At 38.3% G+C, this 20,237-nt stretch overlaps 1 protein-coding gene across 4 annotated transcripts in view; it reads right to left on the bottom strand.

Moving 5' to 3' along the window:
• Window positions 1-20,237, bottom strand: part of FBXL13 (F-box and leucine rich repeat protein 13) — a 194,568-nt gene that overhangs the window by 162,567 nt on the left and 11,764 nt on the right. For all 4 annotated transcript variants that reach the window (XM_077746953.1, XM_077746955.1, XM_077746956.1 and 1 more), the window contains exons 2-5: window positions 16,731-16,834; window positions 15,966-16,056; window positions 1,386-1,453; window positions 195-349 (exon numbers count right to left, since the gene is read on the bottom strand). In XM_077746953.1, the coding sequence (XP_077603079.1) occupies window positions 195-349; window positions 1,386-1,453; window positions 15,966-16,056; window positions 16,731-16,834 (418 nt within the window). The remainder of the gene's footprint in view (window positions 1-194; window positions 350-1,385; window positions 1,454-15,965; window positions 16,057-16,730; window positions 16,835-20,237) is intronic.

The raw sequence follows: 20,237 nt of genomic DNA, 5'->3' as shown, positions 1-20,237 counted from the left end.
ACACAACTACTTTCTGTTATAATGAAACTCTTTGACACAAATCTCTTTAAATATTTTAAATTAGAGGCTTTACATTTCATGACAGTTCTCTAGACATAATAATACATTCTCTAGTACAAACTGCTTGGCTATTAAGTGTGATGATTATTTGCGTACTTGAATACAAAAACTAATCATACTATGTAAAGATTTACCTGTGAGCTTTTTTTTTTTATCTTTTACATAAGAGCACCAGGGATGAAATACATATTTTTGAAGTCTAAAATTATTATATTCCTTTGCTCTTTCTATTTTTTTAGCCAGATCGTCCTCTTCATTTGTAAGAGGTATTGCTATGTCTCTCCAAGAGCTAGAGGCAGAAAATATAGAAAAATAGTATTTTGATGTTATGGCAATACATTACTAAATAAACAGGGAAAAGGAGTAATAATACCTCCTTTAGCTCCTCAAAAACCACAGCATAGAAAGAAATTGTTCAGTTATTGTTATTGTTTTATTTCTAGCTAGTCCTTGCATTTCCTTTGAGCTTTCACGTCCCTTTGCTACATTTCTAAAACCCAGAACTACCTGGAATCCAGAAGGTTTTTATGTAACCTATTGAGAGGCAAAACTAGCCCTGACCTTAAGCAATTTTGTATCAGAACCTCCCTGGAATTGACACATAACTGTTCATAGTCTTTTTTCATTTAATTTCATGTATATATATATTTCATTATATATACATATAATATATATAGAGAATACACTAATNCCACTCTGCTGCCCCAGGCACCACTGAAGATGTTATATAATACATACAATGTGCAGAAGTCAACTTTGTAAAAATTTTTAAGAAAAGAAATATAAATTTCAAAACGTATCTCCTAGGGTTTCAGATGAAGGGACTGTAGACCTTATACTTTCAATTTTAAAGTTTTATTTAAAACACACACACACAGGCACGCACGCACGCACACACACACACACACAACAGGGGCACCTGGGTGGCTCAGTTCATTGAGCATCCAATTTCAGCGATCTCATGGCTCATGGGTTTGAGCCCTGCGTCGGGCTCTGTGCTGACAGCTCAGAGCCTGGAGCCTGCTTCAGATTCTGTCTCCATCTCTCTGCCGCTCCCTGCTCTGTCTTTCTCTCTCTCAAATATAAAATAAAACATTAAAAAAACCCACACACAACAAAGTAATACCTTGAAGAAGAACATATTTTAACTAAGTAAAAGCCAAAAGAACATATTTTAACTAAGTAAAAAACAAAAGAAATATATAATACAAAATGGTGGAGGCATGATTAAATAGATAGAACTGGCTAAAAATGAGTTGTTCTTCATATGGAGAATATTAAGAATAAAAATATAAAGAAATAGTAGGTAAAAATCACGTTCTTACCAAAAATGTGTCTTTAGTAAATGGCCCGTATAAAAAGTACATGCTTTTATCATCAATTCTGGAGTCATCTAAAATAAATAAATAAATTAAACAAACATTAGAAATAAATAGAATGCAAAGTCTAACTGCTGAAGATACACAGGAAATGAGGACAATGGTTGCCTTGGGCAGTAAGGAGACAGGAATGGACTGGAAGAACTAGATGTACACATTTTGGAATGCTATTGTATTTGCCTATTACATATATTTTTTAAGTTAAAATCGCAGCTTAAAGTTTCCCCATTATATTGTGTTTATTTTAAAGCATTTTAAGTCTATGGTATTATTGTTGATAGTAGCATAGAGTTGTGGGTCACTATTAAACTGAAAGATTTTGCCTTCTCAAGAATATAAAATGAAATTCATTCCCCCTCCCCCCAAAAAAATGCTTACCAGAATACCTCACCAAACAGGAAGAGGGAAACTACATAAATTAAGATTTCAGAATATACTGAAAGAGATGCAAATTTATTACTTGCAACTATTCACAATTACACACACTTTAACATGTGGGAACACCTAACTGATGATTCCTGAAATTATCTCTACCTTCTGTATCTTCTTTAATGTGTAAAAAGAATTTGATATTAACACATTTGTTATACGTACATGGCTACTATCAAGTGAAAATGGTGTTATTTTTTTCTCATGTTATCACCACCTGTTTGCCATATATATAAACATATAGCTACATCTGTTTGGTATAGAGATAAGCCTGGTTCAAATCTATATGAACTGCCCAGAATTCTGAATTCCACTTTTCAGAGACAAATGTTTTTCTCCTTTGCACATTTCTGTAAATGCTTTATTAAATTCATGGATACAACATATACATACTAATCACAAATTTATTTTAGGCATACGACAAAGGTCCATAGGTCCTCCCCCCAATATTCTGCCTGATGTTCAATGACATTTAGAAACCCTGAGATTGATGGAGATTATATGAAAATTTTGCTTGTGGTGAGAGAGAATATAAATCATTGAAGTCATTCTTTACTAAATTCTGATTTTCACAAGGGAAAGGAATCCAGACGAGTAAAGTAAGAGTGTTGGAGATATCACAGTAGGGTGGATAAAACCAGGAAAGAATGAGGTGACAGAAGAAAAGACAAATTTCAAAAAAAAAGACAAATTTCATCTACAATTTTTCTGCTCTGCCATTAGCCCCTCAATTTCTTAAGATTAAACTTTTCTTTAGAAGATATAACCTGGGAAGTAATATATAAATATCTACAATAAATGTCACCATTCACTAAAAAATGAGTATATTACATGATCAAATTATAATTCAGCCAGTAAAGCTTGAACTTGAGTTTCCTTTCTAATGATTAACTCTTTAAATCAGCATAAAAATGTCCTTTCTAGTTCTTCCTATTCTATTGTTGAAAGAAGTTGAGGGGCGCCTGGGTGGCTCAGTCGTTTAAGTGTCCGACTTCTGCTCAGGTCATGATCTCACGATTCATGGGCTCAGGTCATGATCTCACGGTTCGTGGGTTCAAGCACCGTGTTGGGCTCTGTGCTGACAGCCAGCTCAGAGCCTAGAGCCTGTTCTGATTCTGTGTCTCCCTCTCTCTCTGACCCTCCCCTGCTCATGCTGTCTCTCTCTTTCTCTGTCTCTAATAAATAAATAAAAAACATTAAGAAAGATTTAAAAAGAAGTTGAAGTCCCCATTATTCATGACTTATTAGGCTGGAAAAATCTGACATTCTCATATTCCTTTTAAAGAATTTCTTGTCTTGAGCAAAAATAAATGATTGGGACCTCATCAAGATTAAAAGCTTCTGCACAGCCAAGGAAACAACCCAGAAAATTAATAGGCAACCAACGGAATAGGAAAAGATAGTTGCAAATGACATATCAGATAAAGGGTTAATATCCAGAATATATAAGGAACTCATCAAACTACACGCCCGAAACACAAACAACCCAGTGAAGAAATGGGCAGAAGATATGAACAGACACTTCTCCAAAGAGGACATCCAGATGGCCAACAGACACATGAAACGATGCTCAGCATCCCTCCTCATCAGGGAAATACAAATCAAAACCACACTGAGATACCACCTCACACCAGTCAGAGTGGCTAAAATGAGCAAATCAGAGAACTCTAGATGCTGGCGAGGATGTGGAGAAACGGGCACCCTCCTACACTGTTGGTGGGAATGTAAACTGGTACAGCCCCTCTGGAAAACAGTGTGGAGGTTCCTCAGGAAACTAACAATAGAACTCCCCTATGACCCAGCAATAGCACTGCTAGGAATTTACCCAAGGGATACAGAAATGCTGATGCATAGGAGCACATGTACCCCAATGTTCATAGCAGCACTCTCCACAATAGCTAAAACATGGAAAGAGCCTAAGTGTCCATCAACAGATGAATGGATCAAGAAGATGTGGTTTATCTATACCATGGAATACTACATGGCAATGAGAAACAATGAAATCTGGCCATGTGTAGCAACATGGATGGACCTTGAGGGTGTTATGCTGAGCGAAATAAGTCAGGCAGAGAAGGACAAATATCATATGTTTGCACGTATAGGAGGATTAGGAGGAACTTGACGGAGGAACAAGGGGGAGAAGAAGGGCGGAAATGGTGGGGGAAAGGGAGAGAGGCAAACCATGAGAGACTCTTGAATGCTGACAAAAACTGAGGACTGATGGATGTGGGGGGGAGGGGGGATGGGCATGGAGGAGGACACTTGTGGGGATGAGCACTGAGTGTTATGTGGAAACTAATTTGACAATAAACTATTAAAAAAAAAAAGAATTTCTTGTCTTGAATTCTTATTTTCATTTCACAGATACTGTACTCCCAATTAAAAATAAAACAAAACAAAAAAAACACTGATAGAATGAAAATAGCTATAATTTTTCCTAAATGTTGGCATCCTCTTGTTTTTTCCACAGGGAAAATAGCTTGAAGAGAATCTCTCTGAGGTACTGGCCTCTGCAAGGACTCAAGCCCAGTTACGCAGAGCTGGGCATGGGTCCGCTCCACTGCGGTACCTCTGGCCAGTGCCTGTATGCTTGGTCACATGATTCTGCTTCCACTGCTCAATGGTTTCACTGTTGCTCCAGTAACTTGCTTTCTACTTTTTTGTGGGGGGAGGGGGCTGAAATATTTTCATGTATTATTATTTAATTATTATTGGTCTTGAAATATAGTTGACCTTCACTGTTATATTAGTTTCAGGTATATAACAAAGTGATTAAAAAATTTGGGGCGCCTGGGTGGCCTAGTCGGTTAAGCGTCCGACTTTCGCTTAGGTCATGATCTCGTGGTTCGTGGGTTCAAGCCCCGCGCGGGGCTCTGCGCTGACTGCCAGCTCAGAGCCTGGAGCCTGTTTCAGAGTCTGTGTCTCCCTCTCTCTCTGACCCTCCCTTGTTCACGCTGTCTCTCTCTATCCTAGAAATAAAATAAAAATATTTATAAAAAAAAATTCTATACCTTACTCATTGGTTACCACTAGTTTAGTAAACATCCGTCATCAACAAGATTTTTACAATATTGACTAAATTCCTGATGCTGTACTTTTCCTCTCCCATGACTTATTAATTTTTTAAACTAAAACTTTGTATCTCTTAATCCCCTCTACCATTTCATGTATTTCCCACCCATCTCATCTCTAGTAACCATCAGTTTGTTCTCTGTATAAGTCTGTTTCCAGTTTTTTTGTTCATTCATTCATTTGTTTTTGAGTCCCCATGCAAATGAAATCATACGGCATTTGTCTTTCTCTAACTTATTTCACTTAACATAATACCCTCTAGGTTCATCTATGTTGTTGCAAATGGCAAGATTTCATTCTTTCTAGTGGCTGAATAATATTTCATTGCATACCACCTTTTATTTATCCATTTATCTATTGATGGACATTTGGGTTGCTTCCATATCTTGGCTATTGTAAAAAAATGCTGCAGTAAACACAGGGGTACACATATCTTTTTGAATTAGTGTTTTCATTTTCTTCAGATAAATTCCCAAAAGTGGAATTAATAAATTATATGGTATTTTTATTTTTAATTTTTTTTTAAATTAATGTTTTTTTTTAATTTATTTCTGAGTGGGAAAGACAGCATGAGCAGGGGAGGGTCAGAGAGAGGGGGAGACATAGAATCTGAAGCAGGCTCCAGGCTCTGAGCTAGCCATCAGCACAGAGCCTGACGCAGGGCTTGAACCCATGAACCATGTGATCATAACCTGAACCGAAGTCGGACGCTTAACAGAATGAGCCACCCAGGCGCCCCTTTATTTTTAATTTTTAATGCATGTCCATATTATTTTCCATATTAGTTGTACCAATTTACATTCTCACCAACAGTGTATAAGGGATCCTTTTTCTTCACATCCTCACCAATACTTGTTATTTTTTAATTTTTTTTTAATTCTAGCTGGCCATTCTGATTGATGTGAGGTGATCTCATTGCAGTTTTGATTTGTATTTCCCTGATAATGAGTGATGTTGAGCATCTTTTCATACATCTGATGGCCATCTACATGTCTTCTTTAGAAAAATGTCTCTTCAGATTCTCTGCCCATTTTTGATTAGATTATTTGTGGGGTTTTGGTGTTGAGGTGTATAAGTTCTTTGTATATTTTGGATGTTAAGCCCTTATCAGATATATCATTTGCAAATACCTTCTCCCATTCAGTAGGTTGCCTTTTCACCTTGTTGTTAGTTTCCTTTGTTTTACAAAACCTTTTTATTTTGACATACTCCTAATAGTTTATTTTTACTTTTCTTTTTCTTGCTTGATGAGACATATCCACACAGACGTTGCTAAGGCTGATGTCTGAGAGATTACTGTCTATGTTTTCTCTTAGGAGTTTTATGATGTCAAGTCTCACATGAAGGTTTTTAAGCCATTTTGAGTTTATTTTTGTGAAAGATATAAGAAAGTGTGAACGTTCAGTAGCATTCACTTGTAAACAAGTGTTTAGTTTTCCTAACTCCATTTGTTGAAGAGACGGTCTTTTCCCCATTGTATATTCCTCCTACTTTGTCAGAGATTAATTGACAATGTAAGTGTGGGTTTATTTCTGGGATCACTATCCTATTCCCTTGATATACGTGTCTTTTTTGTGTCAGCACCATACTGTTTTGGTTACAATAGCTTTGTGGTATATTCTAAAATCTGCGATTGTGATACCTCTAGCTTTGCTCTTTCTCAGGATTGCTTTGGCTATCCAGGGTCTTTTGCAGTTCTGTACAATTTTAGTATCATTCTAGTTTTAGTATTATTCTAGTTTTGTAAAAACTGTTGTTTGTATTTTCATAGATTGCATTGAATCTGTAGATTGCTTTGGGTATTATGGGTATTTTAACAACATTAAATATTCCAATCCATGAGCATGGTATGTCCTTCCTTTTGTGTCATCTTCAATTTCTTTCATCAATGTCTTATAGTTTTCAGAGTTAGGTCTTTTACCTCCTTGGCTAAGTTTATTCCTAGGTAATTTATTCTTTCGATGCAACTGTAAGTGAAATTTGGGATTTTTAAAAATTTCTTTCTGCTACATTGTTATTAGTGTATAAAAATGCAACAAGTTTCTGTATATTGATTTTCTATTTTGCCACTTTGGTGTATTCACATATTAGTCCTAATAGTATTTCGGTGGAATCTTGGGGTTTTCTGTATATAGTATCATGTCATCTGCAAACAATGACAGTTTTACTCCTTCCTCACCAAGCTGAATGCCTTTTATTTCTTCTTCTTGTCTGATTGCTGTGGCTAGGACTTCCAGTACTCTGTTGAATAAAAGTAGTGAAAGTGGATATCCTTGTCTTCTTCCTTTATCTTAGAGGAAAGGCCTTCAGTTTTCACCACTGAGTATGATGTTAGCTGTGGATTTTTCATACATGGCCTTAATTATGTTGAAGTATGTTTCCTATATATTCACTTTATTGACAGTTTCATCATGCATAGGTGTGTGTTTTGTCAAATACTTCTGCATCTATTGAGATAACCATGTGGTTTTTAATCCTTCTTGTTAATATGATTCAATAAAATTAACTTAATGCACTAGTTTCAAGGAGACATTTTTTTATAGCTTGGAAGAAAGATAAAAGAAGTGAAATAGAATATTGATCTCTTTTAAAAAAGATGCTGTGGATAGCATAATACTACTCAGGTCTTAAAAACAGTCTTAAAAAGGGGTGGATCAGTTGATTAAGCATCTGATTTCAATTCAGGTCATGATCTCATGGTTCATGAGTTCAAGCTCTATGTCAGGCTCTGAACTGACAGCTGAGAGCCTGGAGCCTGCTTCAGATTCTGTGCCTCCTTCTCTCTGCCTCTCCCCTGCTTGCATTCTCTCTCTCTCTCAAAAATAAATAAACATTAAAAAAATTTCTTAAGTAGTCTTAAAAATATTTTATGTAAAAATATTCAAACTTACAGAAAATTAGAATTAATACCTAACACCCCCAGTCTACATTTAACATTGTCAACATTTTTCCATACTTGCTTTCTCTCTTTGAAGTACATAAAGTATATAAACTAAAATTTTTAGTATCTATTTCTAAAATACAATCACATTTTCTTCACAACCACAATTCTATTATCCCACCTTGGACAATTAACAACAATTGCTTAATATCATCTAATACCCACTTCATATCCAGATGTCTGGAATTTTTCCCTCAAACATCTTAGTTTGTTCAAACTAAGGTCTAAACAAAGGCCAGGTGTTAGCACTGAAGACTTGGTTTATATGAAGAGTTTCCCACTTTTTTCTTCATTCTTCTTTTCCATATTTTTCGTTTAATGACTATGAAGGGCAAACAAGGCATAGTCTCTGACTAACTCTGATGAATTCAGTTATCTGGGTATCTTTAATGTATTTTTACAGAGAAAGTTCTAAAAGTCAATTCAAATATTTTTGTTGTGAATTTGTTTTGATGGGAAGCTGAGGAAGGAGTTTTCTTCTACCATCTGGAAGAATGACTAGAATGCAGGGAGGGGGGGACAGGGCACTGCATAGCTTCTGTCTCAGCCCCATGGGTTGGGGGTCTGAGCCTTAAGGAAGAAGAGACTGGAGGCAAAACCCAAAAGAACTGCTCCTCTGAGGTACTTCTATACAAAACAAAGTGAGAGAAGGCATTTCCTCCCCTCCCGTGCAGCGCCCACAGCAGTGCCACCCAATTCTGTGTAACTTTAAATTTTGAAAATCTGAAATAATGTCAAAAAAATATTACAAACATCTTACATGATGCCAAATTTTGAAATGATGCAATCGCTCCACTTAAAAGTTTATCAAGAAGCATTTCACTCCCAAACTAGTGGGAGCATGAAAGTTTTAAGTTCCTGGCACACAGTGGTGCCATTCTGGCAGGTAAATGCTTGTGGAATTAGTCTTAAGGCGCAAGTCTGACTTATTTGAGGTCTTTATAAAAGTATCTCTCTCAAACAGTGTGACCTCCAGCTATGATTCGAGTAGAGCAACAGAGAAAGGAGCCCTGTTTTGGCACTTTAAGGATTTGTGGTGGAAGAAGAAGACCACAGTTCCACCTCAGTTAGACTTCAGAGCTCTCAAGGCAGGAGTATCCGCAGTAAGGCGTCTCCAGGCAGCCTAACAGGCTGGGGACAGAGACCTTGGAGAGAAAGTCTTGAATTCACCCAGGAAAGCTTTGGGATTCCCAGATAGAACTGGTTAGAATTTTGAGGGAAACCATCCTCCTGCATTATAAAGATAGGACTAGAGGCAGTGAAATTTGGAATATTACTGTCAACATTGTTCTACTTGTACCTCAGGCTGGTGAGACCTGGAGAAATTTTGTAATAAATGAAAAAAGTGAAATACCATTACAAACCATGAATGCTAACTTACAAACATACTGAATTTATGGCTCTTTAATGTCAGTAGTAATTGGCCCCCATTAATTTTTAACTTTGTTACATACTATCTATTTATGATATATGAGAAAATTGATGCATTCAAATAATGCCAGTAGGGGAAAAAAAGTTTTACTTCTGTAATATTTCAAGTACTTAGTATAATATTAGGACTCAGGTAAGAACCAAACAAAAAAACAAATGTAAATCATATATTATAACATAATTTTTCTTCTGGTAGACAATTCCTTTTTTTGCTCAGTTAATCCATGAATCAAGAAATTATATATTAAATTGTCTTGACATGTATCTTCATATTTTTAAAAAATGTTTTAATGTTTATTTTTGAGAGAGAGAAACAGAGAGAGACAAAGCACAAATGGGGGAGGGCAGAGAGAGAGAGAGTGGGAAGACTCAAGGCTCTGAGCTGTCTGCACAGAGAGAGCCTGATGTGGGGCTCGAACTCACGAACTGTGAGATCATGACCTGACCCAAAGTCAGATGCTTAACCGACTGAGCCACCCAGGCACCCCTATCATATTTTAAAGTACATGTCTTTACTTCATTCATGAATTCATTAATATCCCACATAGCATCATTCTAGAATGCTAGCAAAATAGTATGGGATTTGCTATAGATTGAATGTTATGTGTCCCATAGAATTCATATGTTGAAACCTATTCTCCAGTATGATAATATTTGGAGGGGGGGCCTTTTAGAGACAATCAGTTCCTGAAGGTAGAGCCCTTATGAATGGGATTAGTACCTTTATATTTTTTTCTTTTTAAGTGTATTCATTTATTTTGAGAGAGAGAACATGAGCAGGGGAGGGACAGAGAAAGGAGGAAAAGAGAATCCCAAGCAGGCTCCACACTGCCAACATAGAGCCTGATGTGGGGCAAGATCTCACCAATCATGAGATCATGACCTGAGCCAAAATCAAGAGTTGGACGCTTAACCAACTGACCCGCCAAGTCGCCCTGGATTAGTGCCTTTATAAAAGAGACTTCAGGGAGTTCCTTCACCCCTTCTGCCATGTGAGGTAACAGCAAAAAGATGGCAGTTTATGAACTAGGAACTGGGCTCTCACTAGACACAAAATCTGCCAGCGACTTGATCTTGGACCTCCCAGCCTCTAGAACTGTGAGGAAGAGACTTCTGTTGTCGATAACCACCACCCAGTCAGTAGAATTTTGTTATAGCGTCCCGCACAGACTGAGACAGGGTTTATAAATAAGTGTTGAAGGCATTACTTCAAATCCCTCCTAATTCTGATATTTTTTATTATTCATAGGCTGGAAAAGTTAATTGTAATAACAAAAACACTAAAATGTAACCATGTATTTAATGCAGAAGTGAGTAGTGTCTGTAACAGTATCATGATGTGGTGTAAAGTGTTAGATTTTTCATGATGAGTAATTTTCTTATTATTTTTATCTTCTGCAAGTTATTGAAAGATTCTTTAGTGCCCACTAGGCTCTTGTGCCTAGAGACAGGCACTGACTGATATTTGTCTTTTAGGGCTCTATTTAATACAACTTTGAAAAATCAGTTTTTCTTAAACACGTAAATGTTTATTACAAATTTTAAGTAAAGTCCCTGAAATAATTTAAACTTACAAAAATGTTCTTTAGAATTCTCAAATGCCATACACAAAGGCCCTATCATTAACTATTATTACTTACCTTATACTTAAATTTATCCTAAAAGTAAATAACATGAATCTAGTTCATATCTTCATTATTTCTATTCCTTCCAGGTTACTATAAGACTTAGTTTAATGCCTTCTCAGAAAAGAGCAATCTACCAAATTTTAAAAGAAAAAGGATACTTTTTCAAACCAGGAAGGATAGAGAGTGTGGTTATTAACCACTTGATTCTCGTTTGAGGCATAGGATCTGCCTGCCTCTCCCAAATGGTTAAAACCCTAGCCACTGGGGTCATAAGGTTAAGTCTCCTTTTCATAGCTAAACTTTGTTACATCAGTAAGACTTTTTTTTTTAATGTTTATTTATTTTAGAGAGACAGAGTGTAAGTGGGGGAGGGGCAGACAGAGAGAGACACACACACACAGAATCCGAAGCAGGCTCCAGGCTCTGAGCTGTCAGCACAGAGCCCGACGCAGGGCTTGACCCCACGAACTGTGAGATCATGACCTTAGCCAAAGTCGGAAGGTTAACCGACTGAGCCACCCAGGTGCCCCTCATCAGTAAGATGTTTAAGTCCACATCTTTCATTTAGATTTTAGAGTTTTGTTACACAGTGCTCCCTATATACCATCATTTTAAAAGCCATAGCATCATTTTAAAAGGGAATGATCTCTAGCACATATTAAATGAGCAAAAGCGAGAAGCAGAAGTCTACACACAGTCTGCTACTTCAATGTAAGAAGTTGATGGGGAGAAGACTACAACGTTTTTGCTCATATTTTTCAAAATGAAACAATGGAAAAACTAAATAGATAAACTAAAACCCACTAAAATTGGATACTTAGATAAAGGGATAGAATAGGGAGGAGAAAAAGACAGGAATAGAAGCAATACTTCTCTGAACACTCATTTTATTGTTTTGATTTTATCGTTTTGATTCTTTGAACACTCATTTTATTGTATTGTTTATGGTTTTGATTTTATTGCCAAGTTATGTTATACGTAATTGGAAAAGCATAATTATATTAGAGAGAAAAAAAGATGACCATCGGCACAAAAAATAATTATTTGGGGTAACAAAAAAAAGTATTTTTACTGAAAATATTTGGTAGATATATACATCTTAAAGGCAAAAAGAATTGCATAACTTTTTTGAATTGCATACTTTTCTTAAACTCAGTAGTTTTATGGTTGGTGATCTTGTAGTATTGTTATTCCGAAACCGTTGTGTGTATTGTAAGATGCAACCAACAAGCAATTACGCTAAAGTCTATAGGAATCAAGATTGATAAAAAGTGGGTTGGCCACACTTCTGGGTGCACCCCCATGTGATATACTAGGAAGAACTACCCCTTTCCGTGTAGTTATCCTTAACCCCCAAGAGAAAAAGAGGGGGAAAAGAACCTGAATATCACGTTTGTGGATCTAACTACAAACTTGCAGGAAATACAAGAAACAGAACACATGCAGTGATGCCAGAGGAAACAATGAGTATGTGGGACATTTTACAAGACAAAGGATGTTTTCCACAGTAAATAAGTGGCATGGGAAATAAGAAAGTATATTATAAGAAGCATTAAATATATGATACCCAAGTACCATGTGGACCCCGCATGGATTTCGATTTGACAGAGCCGTGTTTAAAAAGGCATTTTTGAGACAATTTGGGAAACTCGAATATGGACTGAATATGGAATATATATATCTGAATATAATCAGCACTATGTGAGGTTCAGGAATTACTGCTAATTTTATTACATAGATAATGGCACTGTGCCATGTTCTCTAAAAATGTCGTTTTTTGTTAGAGATGCACACTGATGTATTTACTGGTAAAACAATATAGCTCCTGGGATTTGCTTTCCAATGCTTCAGCAAAACAAAGACAAGGGGAGATAATTAACAAGATTGGCAAAATGTTGATTATCGTTTAAGCTGGATGATGAGGGCTCATTATGGTGTTCTACTTGTGTGTTATGCTTAAACTTTTCCATGATAAAAAGATGTTTTAAATGTTGTAGAAGGCTTTTCTTGTAATCAGTACCCATCTGGAGATTTCATTTCCTAAGAAATGAGAATCAAGTCTGTGAAGTTAGTTTCCTCCTGACAATGGTTGATTCTTTCATCTTGGAACACATAGTTAAACTGTCTTTCTATTTGCTATTATGAGAGCAGTTCCTACTTTTTCTGTAACCATGTTGCTTGCTCACAGTTTCCTGTATTCAATTTTCTCTGTTTGCTTAAATAGAAACAAATACATAGTTATAAATAGGCAAAACAGTGTTGAGACAGATGTACAACTGACTGCACACTGAAACCATACAAGGCAATCTTTTTTTTAAAATTTTTAATGTTTATTATTTATTTTTGAAAGAGAGAGAGAGAGAGCATGAGTGGGGGAGGGTTAGAGAGAGAGGGAGGCACAGAATCCAAAGCAGGATCTAGGCTCTGAGCTGTCAGCACAGAGCCTGATGTGGGGCTCAAACTCACTAACGCAAGATCATGACTTGGGCCGAAGTTGACTGCTTTAACCGACTGAGCCACCCAAGCACCCCTACAAAGCAATCTTAATAATGGGAAAAATTACCATTGTTTGTGATCTTTAAAACATTCTGTTTGGGCCCCTGGGTGGCTCAGTCAGTTACGCATCTGACTTTGGCTCAGGTCATGATCTCATGGTCCATGAGGCTGAGCCCTGCATCGAGCTCTGTGCTGACAGTTCAGAGCCTGGAGCCTGCTTCAGATACTGTGTCTCCCTCTCTCTCTGCCCCTCTTCCCCACCTCAAAAATAAATATTTAAAAATGTATATTTAAAATGTTTTGTCAAAACATTAAAAACTCTCTTATTAGTGATTATAGTTGTATAGGGAACTGTATAGGAAAGAAAAATGAAAAAAAAAAAGCAAAGCTGATATTTACTTAGTATACTATGGTTTAAAATATTGGAAACTTTAAGAATTAAAGTGTCTTATCCTTTGTAAAAAAATTTTTTTTCATTTTCCTCTGAGGATGAAGGAGAAATGAATTAATCCATATTCAACCTTGGCTGAACCCTCTAAATACACAATCATAGGCACCTAGAGATTTACCTTTTGTGAAGTCACATCTAGTTCTATTTTTCCTACCTTAAAAAATGAAGCAGGTATCTTTTCTATGCATATGAATTGTCATACTCCTTTATAAATATGTATGAGCTTCCTATATTTTATCCTTTGTACTTTCAACATCATGAAATATCTCTGAGAATTCTTTTTCTGAGAAAACCATAGGTTTGAAGTAGCTACGGTGTCTCAGAATTCCTTGCAATTCTTTAAAAGGTTCTCTATAGGCTTCTAGCTAGATATTGAACATAATCTGATTATATTTTACAAAATTGCTTTCAAATTATTGACAATGAGGTTCACCCCTCTACATCAGTGGTTTTTAATAATTATAATATCTTCGGGGCTCCTGGGTGGCTTAGTCGGTTAAGCGTCCAACTTTCGCCTTGGTCATGATCTCGCGGTTTGTGAGTTCGAGCCCCAAGTCGGGCTCTGTGCTGACTGCCAGCTCAGAGCCTGGAGCCTGTTTCAGTCTGTGACTCCCTCTCTCTCTGACCCTCCCCTGCTCACGCTGTCTCTCTCTCTTTCTCCCAGAAATAAATAAAAACATTTAAAAAAAATAATAATTATAATATCTTCTAGCAATGATGTTTAAGCTTTTTTTCATACGATATTATATTCAATGTGGAATTTTTCTACAGTGTAAGTCCCTGGGTCTCCCCCTCAGTTCCTGAGGTAGCCCCTGAATGTCTCCAACAGCACAGTTTGCAGATATATGTACTTCATAGTAGATAAAGTTCTGTGGCTGATAAAGTGAAGTCATTATGACACCCAGACACTACGACACAGATCAGCTAGGATTGGACCTGTGAGTTCTTCTCAGTGTATTGGTGCTCAGAATTGTCTCCATCTGGGCAGAAATATCTCATCCCTCTATTTCTGTCTCTCTGATGCAAACCGTTGATTAGGATCCAGTGTTACCCTCCTTCCAAATGATACTTCAGATTGATCCTGGCTCTCTGCGTCCACCTTGACCCAGGCTTTGATTCCACTTTTCAGTGCCCAGCTTCACCAGCAACTCCCAAGCCCTGCCTGTGTTTACCAAGACACCAGCCTGGGATCTGGAGGTATCACACATGGCCCCACACATGTAATTTGTGATGGCATTTCTCTCCCCACATCCCTTTTGCTATTTTAGCTTCTCTCAGAGACACAGTCTTTGTTCTAAAAGTCTCTGTGTCCTGAATTACTTCCTTGCCCTCTTTACAGGATCAAAACCAGCTGTTGGAGCTGGTTGTTCCTTTCTTTGACAATTGGTCTGGCTTTTAAGTTAGATCTCATTAATGTTTGGCCATATCTTTATGAGCATAATCCCTGGACGGATGGCAAAGGGAATAGAGAAGGGATAGAATACAGAAGGAAGTAGATTAGAAAGGAAGGACTCATTTAAAGCTTTCCATAATGCTGGTTTTATCATCATAAAGATGCAAGAGGATGGGGCGCCTAGGTGGCTCAGTCGGTTAAGCGTCCGACTTCGACTCAGGTCATGATCTCACGGTTCGTGGGTTCAAGCCCCACATTGGGCTCTGTGCTGACAGCTAGCTCAGAGCCTGGGGCCTTCTTCAGATTCTGTGTCTCCCTCTCTCTCTGAACCTCCCCTGCTCACGCTGTCTCTCTCCCAGAAATAAATAAGACATTAAAAAAATTTTTTTAAAGATGCAAGAGGAGAGGAGAAGGAGAAAAGGGAAAATATAATAGAAAGATTTTAGCGGAAGTGGAAGAAGAAATGCTAGCAGAAATGTTAAATCCTTCTTGGAAATTTGGGGAGTTTACTATGAATGTGGCTGCGGGGGGTAGGGAGTAGGGTGTGATGTTCTTTCACTTCTCTGAGTGTCCCCAATTTGAAAACAGTTTGACCTCATACACCTTATAAAATCTAAAATCTATTTGAGAACTTCCATCAAAACTTGGGATGTATATTTCAGAATATTTGGTTACTAATACTGACCAGTTGATCATCCAGTCCAAAAAGTTGTTCCAGGTAAGTTTCAGACAATCTCCGAATTTTCGGCCTCATTGATGGATCAATGCACATATCCCTTTGAGAAAATCATAAAACACAGTCAAACATTTCATTTCATAGTAGTTAGTTCCATAATTAAATCAGTGATTTGAATCAGTTATTCTATGGGTGGAGTTGAAGGGAGAGGAAGGGACACCTCCCCTTGGGAGAAGTATATCAAAATCACATGCAGGGCTTTGCCAAACCACCCCCTCCTCAAGATTTTGCTGTGCTGCCCAAGAGGGTATTCCTCCCTTTCCTCATCCCCAGCTTGAAATAACTGCCCTAAGAGAACATTATTGATGAGAGAGGGCTATCTTTCTCAAGTTAAGAACCAGTGGGGAAACTTTTCCTATTGAAGCCTTTGGGACTTAAAGGCCTAGTTGCTCAGTTGGTTAAGTGTCTGACTTGGGCTTAGGTCATAATCTCAAGGTTTGTGGGTTTGAGCCCCGCCTTGGACTCTGTGCTGACAGCCCAGAGCCTGGAGCCTGCTTCGGATTCTGTGTCTCCCTCTCTCTCTGCCCCTCCCCAGTTCGCTCTCTCTCTCTCAAAAATCAATAAATATTAAAAAAAAAAAAGCCTATGGAGGGATTCCTTAACCATCTTGAAACTGGACGCATTCATTGGCAAGACCTCTTTTGGTACTTCTAAAGTGAGTGTTTTGCATTGAGAATAAAATATCTCCCCACTATAAAGCAAAACAATACTCACCAGAGAAGACTTTCAAGACCATTTTCCATTATAGTAATGATCATTTTCTGTAAATATTTCAGCGGATCCTCAGGACATGTAACAAGTAGGCCACATAACAGAGCCTAGGGAAAATGAAACAGAATCACTCTTTCTGGATATGCATGTTCTTTTTTTTCTTTTTTTAACATATATTTATTTTTGAAAGATAGCAACAGAGCACTAGTGGGGGAGGGACGGAGGTAGAGGGAGATACAGAATCCGAATCAGGCTCCAGGCTCTGGGCTGTCAGCACAGAGCTCGTTGTAGGGCTTGAACCCATGAACCACTTAACCAACTGAGCCACCCAGGTGCCCTTGGATGTGCATGTTCTTACTAAGCAACAGATAGGTTTCTCTTCTACAACTACAGAATACAATAATGTCACAGGTTTTTAAAATATTTTTAATTTATTTTTCAGAAAGAGAACATGCGTGGGTAAGCGGTGGGCGGGGTGGGGGCGGGAAGAGGACCAAAGCGGGCTCTGTTCCACCAGCACAGAGCCGGATGCGGGGCTCAAACTCACAAACCGTGAGATCATGACCTGACTGAAGTGATCGCTCAACTGATTAAGCCACCCAGGTGCCCCAATATAACAGTTTTTTAAGTAAGCATACCTTATGGATACTTAGGTACTCCTTTATTTATCTAGTGTTCATATTTTGTTAAAGTCAAACTAAAATGGAATTTTACCTTTATTACTTAAAAAAAAATCTATTGTAAATGACACAATAGAGTTGTTGCTCAGTGTTTTACATTCCATGAGCAACATTTTGGAGTCAAATTGAAGACATACTTGTGATACTTTTGATCAGTACTTTTTAAAGTCTTTTTTAAAGACAAAAATCTCCTCAGACCCAACCACAAAAGTGATTGACAAAATCCACCCTCAAAATCTATTGCAAATTCAAGAAGTCTTTTTAAAGGATGTATCTGTATTTTATCATTCACAGCAACTACAGAACATATATTTGAAAAATTATAGTTTATGGGGACCCTGGTTGGCTCAGTTGTAAGAGCATGCAATTCTTGATCTTGGAGTTGTGAATTCAAACCCCATGTTAGGCATAGAGAGTACTTAAATAAATAAAACAGGAAGAGAGAGAGAGAGAGAGAGAGAAAGGAAAGAAAGAAAGAAAGAAAGAAAGAAAGAAAGAAAGAAAGAAAGAAAGAAAGAAGCTTGTAGCATAGTTCACCAAGGTGGGAAACAAATGGCTTACTGGATCTTGATATTTAAAGTACATATATGAACTCAGAAAGCTGTTGCCATCCTACTTTCCACATGGAGCTTTCCCAAAATGGGGACTATTCCTCCGTCTGAGGCAGAGAAAACAGTTTACAGCACACATCCCACAGAAGCCACCTGGAATCCTCCTTAGACATTTCTCTTTGCCTCTTCGGTTCACTGCCTGTGGGCAAGGTCTAGTGTGCATGGGGGCAGGGCTGGGGGTGGAGGTGGGGAGGCCATTGTTTTACATAAGACCTATTCTTGCTGGCCTTTTTCCTGCTCACTGTCTCATAAACAAAGTAATTTCACCCTTTCAGTCATGCAGGGATCTTCCCACCTCCACGGACCAAGTGTCAGCAGATTCAAGCCTGGAGGTCCTGCCTTAGACTCTCAGCAGTTCTCACGATGTTCTTCCAGAAAGAAAAAATAATTGGATAATTTTTCCTGATTGGACCCTGCACAACATAGTTCTCCCTTGGCGCTTAGCTCCATGTCCCCCCTTTTAGTGTGCAGGCTGCAGGCTGAGAACCCAGCCCTCAAGACTACAGCAAAGTGGTTAGACCCAGATGTCTCTCCTTCTCCAGCTCTGCCTCCCGACCAGGCCCAGCCCCAGATGCTCACAGTGAGCACGTAGCCGTCAGCAGACTGACTTCTTTCCCTCCTAGACCTACAGAATATAATTGCACAGGAGGTCAGTGCAATTCTCACCGCAGTTGCAAGATGGATGTAGTGTTCTGGTACCTGAGGGCGGAAGTCTTCCATTACCTGGAACCAGACTTCACACACCTCCCTGAATAGCCCCAGGAGAGGCCCATCTCCTTTCAGGCCTCTGTGCCTGTGTCCCCAGAGTGCTGTGTTTCTCTGCTCCCCACTTATCACTCGGGCAATCCATTCTGGTATGCAGAGGACGTCCGCATCAGAATCACCTGGGCAGTGAACTGGTCTCTGAAGCTGGGGCCTGGGGCACTCCATCTTCCCATACACACTTAAGTCTGAGAACTAGTGCCTGAACGTGATTTTTTAAGAAAGTTGGGGGGTGCCTGGGTGGCTCAGTCAGTTAAGCATCTGACTTTAGCTCAGGTCATGATCTCGCAGTTTGTGAGTTTGAGCCCCATGTGGAGCTGTGTGCTGACAGCTCAGAGCCTGGAGCCTGCTTCCTATTCTGTGTCTCCTACTCTCTGACCTGCCCCTACTCATACTCTGTCTGTCTGTCTGTCTCTCTCTCTCAAAAAAAAATTTTTTTTAAAAGAAGAAGAGAAAGTTGGGATCTGATTAATGAATATAAGAAATTACTTATTTCTTTGTATTTCTAAGTTCCACAGATTAGAAAACCACTTCTCCTGAAAAGCTGTCCTGCAGAAGTCAAATCAAGTTGAAAGGAGAAGTCTCTGGAATGATAATAAAGGCATATGGAACTAGCATAGTTCAAATGTTCACTTTCTGCACCAGAAATCTCATTGTCCAGTTTGCCACTGGGCAAAATAAAATAGGGTAAGGCTTTATATGTTAATGTTGGAAACAGTGTATAACAAAACATCATTAGTGAACCAATAGCTTTTTTCTGCCCAATGAAAAGAAAAATTGCGAAACCATTAGTTTTGCAGAGAGAAAATTATGCAAAATTCCCACAAGATGAATGTCTGGTTGTCAGAACCTAACACATTAATTATTATTAATTAGCAATTATTATTGCTCGGTTTCTAAGTAAAAACTTACACAATCAAGGACAAAAAAGACTATGACTTAAAATGATCTCGACTGGGGCGCCTGGGTGGCTTAGTCGGTTAAGCGTCCAACTTTCGCTTGGGTCATGATCTCTTGGTTCGTGGGTTCGAGCCCCGCGTCGGGCTCTGTGCTGACTGCCGGCTCAGAGCATGGAGCCTATTTCAGAGTCTGTCTCCCTCTCTCTCTGACCCTCCCCTGCTCACGCTGTCTCTCTCTCTCTCTCTCTCCTAGAAATAAATAAAAATATTTTTTAAAAAACTTTAAAAAATAAAAAAATAAAAAATAAAAATAAAATGATCCAGAATGACTTTCTGAAGCTTGTAATTTCACAAAATAGTTGTGCAACCCTCCACTTGCTTTCAGCTCTGTCTCTCTAACTCAGTCCCCAGTCTTTCTCAAATATTCTGAAAGATGTATGGGGACTGAGGACATACATGGGTTCATCCAGTTATCCAGGACCACTGTTTCTACTTCTTTCTACTGCCACCCATCCTTCTAGGAGCAAGATAATGCAATGTCCATGCCCCCCCCCCCCC

Source organism: Crocuta crocuta, unplaced genomic scaffold (assembly GCF_008692635.1).
Source record: "Crocuta crocuta isolate KB4526 unplaced genomic scaffold, BGI_CrCroc_1.0 scaffold396, whole genome shotgun sequence".
Classification (NCBI taxonomy): domain Eukaryota; kingdom Metazoa; phylum Chordata; class Mammalia; order Carnivora; family Hyaenidae; genus Crocuta; species Crocuta crocuta.
The sequence above is the reverse complement of the archived record's forward strand: the minus strand, read 5'-3'. Positions and strand labels throughout refer to the sequence as shown.